This window comes from Nelumbo nucifera, chromosome 4, assembly GCF_055504915.1.
Source record: "Nelumbo nucifera cultivar China Antique chromosome 4, China Antique-T2T, whole genome shotgun sequence".
In the NCBI taxonomy this organism is placed as follows: Eukaryota; Viridiplantae; Streptophyta; class Magnoliopsida; order Proteales; family Nelumbonaceae; genus Nelumbo; species Nelumbo nucifera.
This window is the reverse complement of record NC_142652.1, coordinates 23,431,807-23,443,875: the sequence shown is the minus strand read 5'-3', so window position 1 is coordinate 23,443,875 and position 12,069 is coordinate 23,431,807. Positions and strand designations below refer to the sequence as shown.

General features: G+C 36.1%; 1 protein-coding gene across 3 annotated transcripts; it reads left to right on the top strand.

Moving 5' to 3' along the window:
* The first annotated feature begins 3,689 nt into the window (after positions 1–3,689).
* LOC104597801 (uncharacterized) lies at positions 3,690–7,044 on the top strand. Of its 3 annotated transcripts, none has more exons than XR_016085188.1 (8): positions 3,690–4,184; positions 4,858–4,938; positions 5,039–5,098; positions 5,936–5,979; positions 6,205–6,247; positions 6,350–6,372; positions 6,501–6,602; positions 6,706–6,752. XR_016085188.1 is itself a non-coding variant. In XM_010259520.3 (8 exons), the coding sequence occupies exons 1-8, from the start codon at positions 3,825–3,827 to the stop codon at positions 6,823–6,825; spliced, it is 882 nt and encodes a 293-aa protein (XP_010257822.1). In that variant the 5' UTR covers positions 3,690–3,824; the 3' UTR covers positions 6,826–7,044. The 3 variants fall into 3 exon arrangements, 2 of the variants coding, with proteins under 2 accessions (XP_010257822.1, XP_010257823.1); XM_010259520.3 differs by having other exon boundaries at positions 6,350–6,421; positions 6,706–7,044; XM_010259521.2 differs by lacking the exon at positions 6,205–6,247 and having other exon boundaries at positions 6,706–7,044.
* The last annotated feature ends 5,025 nt before the right edge of the window (positions 7,045–12,069 follow it).

Genomic DNA, 12,069 nt, shown 5'->3' with positions numbered 1-12,069 from the left:
TCTCTCTCTGTTAAAACACCATCAATCAAAATCAGCAATGCCAACCTTCTTTCCTCTCTCTCTCTCTCTCTCCATTCTCACCTACTTTGTCATTGCTAAGGTCACCAGACCAAGGGAACTCACCCTTTGACTTACAAAATCTACTTCTAAAATGACCTTCCCCCTTTCATTTTTATAATATAATAACTATAGTTGAACAAACAATATTTCCTCTCTGGCTTAGGTGTACCCTTGTAAAAATAAATTGTTCAACCCCATTATTTCTCAATTTGACAAGAGAGAAGCCATTGACTCTAATATGGTGACAGAAGGAGGAGAAGAGAGACGGGGTTCTTCAATCGGGTGATTGAAGGTGAGGAAGAGAATGAGATGAAAGAGATAAAAAAAGAGGGGTATCAAGCTCTCTTGTCTCTCCCCAACCCCCTCAACTTTTGTACTACCTCCCTCCCTAAGGATTTATTGTTTATTTGTGTTAGTGGTTCCTAAGGCCGAACTATTCCCGGCTTGGTGTAGTTCCTCCTGTTTCTTATATAAAAAAAAGAGATAAAAAAGAAGGGTAAAAATTGAATTATGCAAAAATTTAATGAGCATGTAGAATGTCCTTAAACGTTTTCTTAAGAGATGATCTATTCGTTTTTTTTGTGGCCATCTTATGAGCTACGTGAAAATAGCTTTTTAATATATATATATATATATATATGATTACTCAAACCTCATAAGTAATCAAACTTTTTTCTAGTAAAAAATTAGGCAAGAATTTGAATTAAGTACTCACAAAACTGTGATCACATCATGCTCACAATCTTTTGCAAACGTGCAGTGGGAACATCTCCCCATAAATAAAGAGATATTCCAAATGTTGTTATTGTGAGAACTGTGTCAGAACAAATTTTGTGAATACTGAATCCAGTCTCGCAATAGACACCTTGTCTACCAGTAGAAGGCCTTACCAATCAAGGTTTTTAAAACCGGACCAGACAAGGAACCATTATGAAGATTGGTTTCTGGGTCAAACAGGTGGCCCTTTCTGATAAAAAAAAATTAAAAATAAAAAACAGCCAAAAAACATTCTCTAGGTTGACGGTTCGACCGCCCAGGTCAGTGATTCGTTGACCAAATCAATGATTTTTGGCCAAAAAACGATTTTGGGGTAAAATGGAATTGGTCAGGTAACTGGTTCCTGTTTTTTATGATCCAACCACCCGATCTGGTTCGATTTTGAAAACACTGTTACTAACTACAACTAGTCAAAGGGATTCAGGTTGGGTTAGATAGCCCAAGTGCCCAATACATAAGTCTTTTTTTTTTTTTGGTAAAAAGATATTCATTAAAGTAGAAAAAAACCAGAGAACAGAACTACAAAGAAAAAAGAAAAGGAAATTAAACACATCTGGCACACTCATAGCATAACACCTCAGAGAGCACAAAAGGAATAACGATGGTTTTCAAAACCAGATTAGACCGGACGGTCGGACAGGAAAAATAGGGAACCAGGTGATTTTTTCTCCAAAACTAAATTTTCTTCAAAAACAATTGATTTTGGTCAGCAAACCGCTGACTCGGACGGTTAATCGTTTGAACCGTTTTGACTTTTTTTAATTTTTTTTATTAGAACGGGCCAACCATTTGGTTCGAATGATCGAACCATTCGACCCAGTAACCGGACCCCTGACCGATTCAGTCTCTGGGTCAGTTTTAAAAGCCATGTCTATAACTGGATAAAAAGACAAACCATACTTTGCAGCTACGTGAGCTGCCCCATTCAAAGATCTTGAGCAAAATTGGAAATTTATCTTCTTCTCCCAACCAATTCAGCAATATCACGACAGCAAAAGACAATATCAAGATTTTCGTTGTGATTGACTAAACCACATGATTTCACAAGACTTTCACAATTCGATTCAAAAACCATATTAGAAATACCCAACTAATCTACAAATTTTACGGCTTCCCACAGTGCTTTTGCCTCGGCAATAAGAGGTGAAGATGTCCTCATAGCTCCAAAAACCAACTGCCTAGCAAAAACCTTGATGATCTCGCAAAATGAAGCCTTATTAGAGGACAAAAATCCAACATGACAGTTCATTTTCAACATTCCTTAGATCAGTGGCTGACCAACATACCGCTTCATTCTTCAACTAGGATTAGAAGAGCTTTCTGATTTCAGCTGTTAGAGAAGAGATCTCTCCACTATTGACTATTGACCTATAAATATTAGCCAACCCAATAAAAGATCACATCTTCATTTTCAAAGTAAAACAGATTTCTATCTTTCCAAATTTCCCATAAAATAATAGCCAAATTTGCTACTGAACCCAAGGAATCAGATCCTAAAGAGGATAAAATATTGTTATACTACTCTCCAAAAAAGGAGCAAAGATCTGCCATGTTCTGGATTAATTCCGGCCCCAGGGCCCAGTTAGATGCACCTAGATTTATCACAAAGTAGAAGGGCATATAAAATGGATTCAGGCTCCTTTCTACACCTTTCACAAGTGTTCGAATCAACAATATCTTTCCAGTAATGTTTTCCTTGGACCAACAGAAGCAGAGGACTCTTCCTCTTTGAGCTTCTTTGCAAAAAAATAAAAACAACTAACTTTTACTTCCTACAAACAACAACTCATCTGGCCACGGATTTACAAATAAATCTATGTTCAAGATTTTTTGCGTTGTTGTAATTGTAAAGAGGTCATTGATTTTATTTACATTCCAACTTCTTCTATCATGATCAATAGGCTCATCTACCCTGTTGAGAATTGAAGGGTTTGGGTCCAATTGCTTTCAAACCTAGAATCCAGGGGTCATCCCAAACACCCACCTTCAAGAAACTACTAATTTTCCATCAAAAATACACTTCTCCAGCTCCATGAAGGACAAAAATTAAAGAAACTTGTAAAAAATGGGAATCATGGAAGTATTTTGCTTTTAAAAATCTAGCCCACAAACTTGAATTATCAGCAGAGCACAACTTTCAAGTAAGTTTTGGCAAGAGGGCAGGATTGAAAGCCATTGGATCCCTAAATCCCAACCCATCATTTAATTTGTTTTTATAAACTTGGTCCCAACTTGTCCATCTTATTTTATTATTCTTTTCCTCACTATCCCCAATTAAAAACCTTTTTGGCTGTTAATAATGGAATTCATAATGTTTTCTGGTAAGAAAAAAACATGACATACAATAAGCTGGCATGGTCGTGAGGACAGATTTAATGAGCACCTCCTTACTACCTGCTTGAGAAAGTAAAGAACCTCTCCAACCTTTGGCTTTGCTAGATAGTAGATACTCAAAGATTTGGGATTTGTTTGTACCAATGAGAGTGTGGAGCCTAAGTAAATGGAGGATTTTCTACTTTTTTTTAATATGCAAGCAATTTGATATCATTTTCTTAAACTTGAGATGTAAATTTTGACTAAATAAGACTTCATACTTCCAATTATTCACCTTTTGACACGTGACTTTTTCAAAGAGGGATATGACATCTGCTTAACCAAAACCAGCCTTTGAGTTATCATAATGCAAAAAATAAATGAGAGATAGATGAATTCAGATTGGCCCACAGTTGGACGCTACAACCGAACCCGAATTTGGATTGAATTCAGATTTGGCCCAAGGGCTCAAGCCGTCTAAGTACATATTGGTAATTTTAAAGAAGGCTGAACGATAAACTCGGTAATATCACTATGCCCAGACCCAGAATTCCCTTTGTGTGGCTCTGTCTCCCGCCCTTGTTGGTCGTTACAGAGAAAGGATAAAACAGAGAGAATAATCCGTCCATTTGTTTACTCCTTCCCGTTCTCCCTCTCTCCCTATTCTCTTCTTTATGAATCTTCTGAAGCTCCAACCCTCGTATTCACATATTTCACAGATTGCCCTTCTTCATCCCTTTCTCTCTTCACCTCAAACACACACTCTCTCCATCTCTTTAGTCTCCAACGAATCGACATCTCTCCTAAGACATCATGTCATCTCTGCAACTCTCTCTTCTCGTACCCCAAATGTTCTCTATAAACGTGAACTTCGAAGCCCTAGGGTTTCGAATAACGAGGTTCCAGCCGGGGAATTCGAGGATTTAGCAGCCGACGGGGACGTTTACAACAACACTCTGAGATTAGTGGAGTGCTCGATGTTCGCTGCCGTTGCTGGACTAGCTTATTTCTTGAGCAATTCTCTTGCAATCGAGGTATGACATTTCTCGTTCCGTCTCCGTTTTGTATGTGATTGTCGACCATCTTTAGATGTTTTCAGTCTCAATGTGATTGTTAGAGATTTCTTCTAATATCTTAGATGCCACTTAAGGACTTTAAAGTAGGAATTTGAGGATTTTTTTTGTCTGGTTAGTTTTTAATTCATAGCTACGTTATTCTTGCATTACTTTTTGCAATCTGTTGTAGTTTTTAATTCATAACTCCATTTTGTATGTGCTTGTTGTTTTATAAAGAAATGATTTTTTCCTTCTTTTCTGGTCGGAAATTTGGTTGTTGATAACAGTTTAATGGGTGAAGACGGGCTTGAAGTCCCGGTCTTTTGTATCAACATTCGCATTACCAACCTGCCTACCTTGCTTTTTGTTTTATGCATACAAGTTTTGTCACATTTTCGGCACTATTATTTCATGTTTGTTTCTGTTATATCCTTTCAACCCTCTGTAGTTGTTAGTGAGATGACATGGTTGACTTTGTGTTCACACTTCTCGTTTACCCAAAAATATACTTCCACTCCTGGAGATTAGAGATTAGAGTTGTAGAAGTGATATATAGCACGGAGCTGTGCGTGTATGTAGCATTTGTAGTTTTTAAGATAGTCTTCTATCACTTTAATGGAACATGTTTAACATGGGTTCCAATTCTTTGCAGAACTATGTTGCATGCTTCTTTTCATTGCCAATAGTTATAACCTCCATGAGATGGGGCGTTGCAGCTGGTAGAAAGACAATGGTTTGTTTTTTGGCTTTGTCCTACAAATTTTAAAACTTCTATTCAAATCCTTTTGCCCCCTAAAACATGAATTTTGATTATCATATTTCTTTCCTTGCAGGTAGCAACTGCCATGCTATTACTTACATTGTCTGGTCCAGTAAAGGCATTAACCTATCTGGTGAGTATGCTTGGAGCTTCTTCAGTCTTTCTAATAAAACCCTTCTTTCATGTAACCTGTCTGGTCCAGTAAAGGCATTAACCTAAAGGACCTTCTTTTTCAGATCAACTTTTTTTTTGTCAAAAAAAGGGAAAGAATAACAAGGAATATTTGATTCTTATATTAAGATTGAAGCATTTTCGTGAACCTTAAGCTGTCTATGGTTGAGGTGTAACAAATGATGTGGTTGCTGTTACTTAACTAATCTAGGATATAAAGATGTCAAATTACAGAATACTGCAACAATTAAACATTTTGAATGCCACTCTTTCTTAGAGATATCTTGGGTTTATCAACTGTAATAGATTCTAGGCATCAAGCTGCTCCTAGCACTTGGCTTTCTTAGAAAGACTTTCTTGTCATGTGAAATTCTAAGTCTGAAGTAGAGTTTTTATTGACTATAAGTTTGTTTCTATCATATGCCAGTAAGAAATTCACTGGGCAAGTGAATTCCAGCTGCATGTATTTGGGCTTTATTTTTTACGCACAATATTTATTTAGACTAGTTTAGGCGTTTGAGCTTGAATATGCTGTTTAATAGTACAGAGAGCAAAAAATCATGACAAGAAACATAATATTGGATATTTATTAATCATTTTTTCGATAAACGATATCGGATATTAATCATTGTTTTCTGATTGTTTGACCAACCAACTTCTTCTTCCATATTCCTGCAAAACCAGAATGTTTGCTTGTTTCTTTACTTGTATTTTCATGGCTGATTTTCAATTTATATGACTTCTATCAAGAGAAAAACTGACTGCTGACTTTTACTTTTGGGATTACTCTTATTTGTAGCTTATGCATGGATTAGTTGGTCTGGCCATGGGTACTTTGTGGAGGTATGGAAAGGCAATTAGGCATGATATAATCTGTGCAGATGAGCATTTTATACATGTGATTTTTTTTATTTTTTCTTGGTATCTGTAAATGTTGTGGCTTATCCTAGTCGTAGCAGTTAATAGTTCTATTATATTTTCTTACTTTTATCATGGTGATTTTATTCTTGTGCTTTAAACATCAATATAAAATGGTTCAGTTGCTCAGTTGCTCTTTTATCTTGTCAGGTTGGGCAAAAACTGGGGACTTTCTATCTTCTTCTGCACATTTGTACTCTGTTGCCTTACTCAATTTCTTTACACCCATTTTGCACTGTTATATCTTTTGGTTCTTTAATTGTTCTGATGAGGTTAACATTTTCTTAACATGCAGGTTCGAGCAATGGGTGCAATGGGGTATGTTCTAATATCCTCATTCTTAATAAGAGAAAACATACTTGCTCTGGTAATTACCATATGAGTCTCTATATTGGCTTTTGAGAGTGTAGGTAACTTGCTTCCTAAATTCTTCTTTTTCCTTGCAGATCACCATAAATATTCATACTTCTCTCACCTACATGCTCACAGCTATAGGCATAAACTCAATTCCATCAATGAATACAATTTATGCTATATTTGGGACCCTGGTATGATTTCCTAACTTACCCTGTTTCCTTGTTATTTCATTAGTTGGTTTTTTGTTTTCTTCTCCATCATGCACGGGACTAAAGTAACTGTTTATTTTGTCAGCTTTTGCTTAATTGTGGATTCTTTATATTCTTGCTACACATTCTATATGCGGTTTTCCTCACTAGGCTTGGGATGAAAACTTCGTTGAAACTGCCAAGATGGCTGGAGAAGGCAGTATGAAGAGGCTGCCACTGCTATCCAATTATTTCATCACTAGTCATTCTTATGCCCTGTTAAGAGGAAGCCCAAAAAATGCAACGACCATCTTTATCTTTCATTGGCATTAGGCCCATCTCCATTGAATTGGCCTCCATTATATCTGCAACATGACAATGCCAGAAATTATATGTGAAACCTAATGTTTGTAGATTATTACATGTTTAAAGTATGGAAGGATGACATACAGAAGTGCACAATTGAAAGACTTTAATCTCACCAAAATATGATCCCTTCAAAAAAAAAAAATCACCAAAAGATGTGAATCGCTGCTAGCTTATTGAAAGACTTCAATCTCACAGAAGTGCACAATTTAATGTAGTTTGGTTTGGTGGAATCTATGCTATATTCTAAAATGCAGTTGTTCACGTCAGATTCATATAACTTCCGAATTCTTTTTGGAATTTTGTGTGTATGTTTTTTTAATTTTTAAAAATTCAAAATTCAAAATGGAGCTATTTAAGCTCATCTACAACCAATTCAGTTAAGAAGCCAAATGTAAAATGAGAATCCATCTAACACCAGTTTAAGTAAGCATTTCTTTCCAAGTTCTTTTATTTATTTTCTTTTCCCTTGTATAAAGGCAAGTAGAGAAGAATGGATTTCATGAAGGAAAACTTCTACTTAAGGCAAATAAAAAAAGAGGGGAAAGGCCATGAGCATTCTACCAGCTGGTTTAGTGTTACCACTGATCACTACCTGCAACATTATTGGCGCAAATAAGTTGACGGCCTACCTAAGCTATGGTGGGTTTCAATGTGGCAATGGATTCCCCCTAGCTGCCCTTTGACACATCCCAAGATCATGCGATCAAGTCCCCCGTGGCTTACTTAGAAAACCGTTGCTAGTGTGCCTATTTTTAGATTTAATTAAAATTGTAACACTTTTTTATTTGTATCCTCTCCTTGCTAGTTTTCCTATTTTAGATTGGTATTTGGTAAGGTGCAAATAACTCAGCCAACTGGTATTTGTTTCTTCAGTAAAATTAATCATGGCATTTGCATTGCCATTTCAATGAATGTAAAAGAACAATGGTAACTGGACTGGGTTATTGGATATTAGGCTCAGTTTGGAAAGAGTACAAGTACAAATTTGTACTGTGCAAATACATATAAAATAATACAAAATCCAATGTTAACTGGACTGGGTTATTGGATATTAGGCTCAGTTTGGAAAGAGTACAAGTACAAATTTGTACTGTGCAAATACATATAAAATAATACAAAATACAAGATTTTGCACTCTAAATTTGTATCTGTACTCCTTCCAAACTGAGCCTTTGTTTTTTAATGCACAATGTGTTGTATATATTGGACATCAAGAATGAATAGGTTTTGCAGGGAATTAATTGCAATAGGCGGTGTGGTGATGAAATTCTACTTAGGCTCAGCTCAGTTTGGAAGGAGTACAAATACAAATATAAATATGTACAGTACAAAATAATACAAAATGTAAGGTTTTGGACTCTACATATTTGTATTTGTACTCCTTCCAAACTGAGCCTTAGGGCAGTCAATTGGTTGGGTTTACCGTTTACCTGATGAATCCGAATTGGCTGAACCTATTATAACAGATTCAGTTTTGTGATTTTGTTCTGATTAATTATTGGGTCAATTCCATTTCCTGCCTATCTCAAATCAATTTAGACCTGGAACTGATTACTTTATTATATATATATATATATATAATGTTTTCTTAATTTCTTATAATTTTTATCATATTTTGTATCATTTTTATTAAGGTTATATTATCAAAACTTAAAATTTAAATTATTATTTAAATAAATAAATATAGTTTTAAGTAAAATCAGGTTTATCGGGTCCAAACCTGATAGGCCCGACTATTAACCAGGACAGTTTTTGGTCTGTGATTTTTGTCCTGAATAATAATCGGTTTGGACTAATTCTACCTAAACTTGACCCTGGCCCAACCCGTTGACAGTCCTAATTTTAGGTTATGAAAGTAAAAAAAAAAAGAGTAAAACTCTGAATATAAAGAAAGTTTGAAATCTAAACCTGAGTTTTGAAATATAATTATTTTACAATTTTACCCTGAGGATTTTCACTCACAACCATGTCCATTTTTTCTTTTTCTGTGGGAGTTTCACAGCTGGTTGCGGGAAATTAATCTAGCTTAGGGTAAGCCTTCATATCTAGATAGCAATGAATATTCCTATTTTGCCAATTAAAAGAAAGAGAATTCGTTGGGTCTATTGGCACTTCCCTTCTCAATTCGAGTTTAAAATTAATGTTGATGGACATGTCGCAACAACCCAGGAGACAACACTAGTGGAGGGATTGTTAGAAATTGCATTACTATTTTCAAGTTTGCTTTTTACAATTGCTATGGTCATGGCACCTCTCTTAGAGCCGAATGCATGGCGATACATAAAGGAGGTTTAAGCTTTGATATGAAAATGGTATAAAGGAGGTGGAAGTGGATTTGATAATCAAGGTTTGGTAAATATTCTTCTTGCTAATTCTTCAACACCTTGGAGCATTATCCACTCCTACTCCTTAAAGAGAGATTAGAAAGAGATGCAGACTGTCTTGCTAATTTGGGAATTATGAAAAGAAAGAGACATGTGTTTCGCTCTTTCCAAGATCTTCCTCGGGATCTCTTCAACTTCATGAAGGAAGACTATATGCGGCTCCCAATCCTTCGGTTAGACTGATGCTTTATCTGACTTGTGCATTTTCCTTTTCTTTGTTTTTTATAATGCTCTTGGGCAAGGTTGAGTATAGAAGGAAGTGCTTTTCTTGTTTGGGTTTCGGGGCCAAGTGGGCTACATCCTCTACTGTAATTCAATTTCCTTTTGATAATGGTTGATCAATGAAAATCTTAGGTGGTTGCCCCTCCACCTGGAATAAATTTTGGGGCTAAAAAAAGAGTATGAAAGGGAAACTAGTATACAGCAGTTAACTAAGATGAGGCTTATCTTCTAAGTGACATTGCTGGACAAACTTACAATGGGCTAGAATCTGGAGAATAGGATCAGTAGTAGCTTTGCATCCCCCCTCCTCTTCAAGCTAAGTTGGGTCTCTACCACACGAAGCTTGTTGCTCAGCTGCAAATCAGGCATGGGCCGATGGTTTGGTGAATATATCAGCAAATTTATCAAACATCAAGCAATTAATAGTTACTTTTGCCTAAGCAAAGTGGAAATCAATTTCAATATGTTTTTTTTCGGACGTGAAATATGGGATTCATACTAAGATAGATATCTCTGATGTTATCAAACCAAAGAATTGGTGGCCGAGGGGGATCAATGGCAAGTTTTTTAAGGAAGGATTGGTGTTATCTGGTTCATTCATACTATCTCAGGTCAGTTGAGCTGTTAGCTGGTTCATTCCAATAAAGAGAGACAAGGATTCACATCTTGCGACCATCAGATTTGGAAGGGGTTATAGGTGTGGTACTGCACTGTTCAAACAGCCCCTATGGGGGATTCAGGCGTAGAACCAAGTACCCAAAAAAACTACAGCATGGTACTTGGAGAGATCTGCTGTGGAATACCATCCAATGAAGAGAGTCTGATGCATGAAGCCATGGGTGTACTATATGGCTTTGCACCTACCGTATGAGCTTTTGCATAACAAATGTGACTTCCGTATTGCCCTCGTGTAGGTGGACAAGCAAAACAGTGAGAAATACCATTTTTAACAAGAAATTGTTTAAAGTTGATAAATTCTCCGCCCATGTCTGATTGAACAACCTCTATAGAAGGCAAATTGCTTAATGAAATAAATAGAGGCAAAGTATCTAATTTATTGAACATAGGATAAATCCATGTCAAATCCCTGTTTCATGCTATGATAGTGAATTCGACAATGTATTTGGGATCAAATCCTATCATCATTATTGTTGGTGGGGTTATGAGCAGGGAGCTATTTCCATTGTGTAGCCAGCCCCATGAAGAAAACTATGATATGAATTCCATAACTTGCACATCAAGCAAATGAAGTTAAGACATGGTGCCATACATACAAGAATAAAAGGTCTATGAAATTAGGAAAAGTCATGCACACAGTCAGGGACCCTTGTTTCTTGTGTATATATCTTAATGTATATTATACCATAATATATTATATTTTATCATACTATATTACATAATATAAAATAATTCTAAATAGGTTTAAAAAGATAAAAAATAAATTTATACATATACAAGTAAAATAACTGGGGCAGGGCGGCACAAAGTCAGAGATCCTTGTTTCTTGTGGAAACGGGAATGAGGTTAAGATTTTTAGCTCCATCAGGGATTCGGGGCAACGACAGGGTGGGGAATTTCTATTCCTACAAAGACTTATATGAAGAGAAATTCATAAGCCATAATTGATTGGATGAACAAGAGATCAATAAGATATATGAGAGCTAGAACCACTGTAATTCTTCAGTTTGTCCAAGCTTTTCCATTCTAAAATCACATACAGAGAAGTCTTCACCCTAGCATCTCCTGCCTACCTGGTTGTCCTGTCAGAACTCACTGCCAGCATAGGTCAACTCGATTTATAAAAAAGTATTTTGCATATTTACTTTACTAGCAGTTATGACCACAGGCACAGATCAACCTTATTTAAAAATATTTATTTTGTTTTAAGATTATCATTGGTCTAAGTCGGCGGTCAACCGTCTGCCGTTTAATTGACTGTCACCTTAGATCAAGACATCGGCTTAGGCTGAAAAGGCTGCCACGGTGTCACCTTTACTGGTTGGTCCAGGGCGGTTCACAATTCCCTAAAGCGATGGTTTTGTCAGAACTACCGGCTTATCTTATTTAAAGCGGCGATTTAGGTACTATATGACCATCTCCTTTTATCTTATCAATGGCTAAACCAATGATTCCAGATCTCCTGCTCACAACAATTCTGCCCACGCCTTCCCACACTATATTATTCCCGTGAATTGAAAATATTTCGAAATATATAATATTATACAAAAAATGAGATATTCTTGCGATTAATGTGGGCAGGAGATCCGGACTCTAAACCAACAGGCATTGATCGTCACCCTATCTTCTCCTGCATATTTATAGCTAAGTAGGTGGATATCAGTGTCGGCATAGACCACTAGCTTGACATAGACCAAATTTTTTAGAAAAATTAATTCTTGCTTAATTTCAACATATTTAGTACCTGTTTGTTTTATTTGTTTAGAATTTTAATACCTACTTAAATAAAAAAAAAAAAATACAATTTAAAACTTAGA

Excerpts from the sequence above, each read along its gene's own strand:
- LOC104597801 (XM_010259520.3), top strand. The coding sequence starts at position 3,825 with ATGAATCTTCTGAAGCTCCAACCCTCGTATTCACATATTTCACAGATT. Across the intron at positions 5,099-5,935 it reads TAAAGGCATTAACCTATCTG|CTTATGCATGGATTAGTTGG; the intron begins GTGAGTATGCTT and ends TCTTATTTGTAG. Across the intron at positions 6,603-6,705 it reads ATGCTATATTTGGGACCCTG|CTTTTGCTTAATTGTGGATT; the intron begins GTATGATTTCCT and ends TTATTTTGTCAG.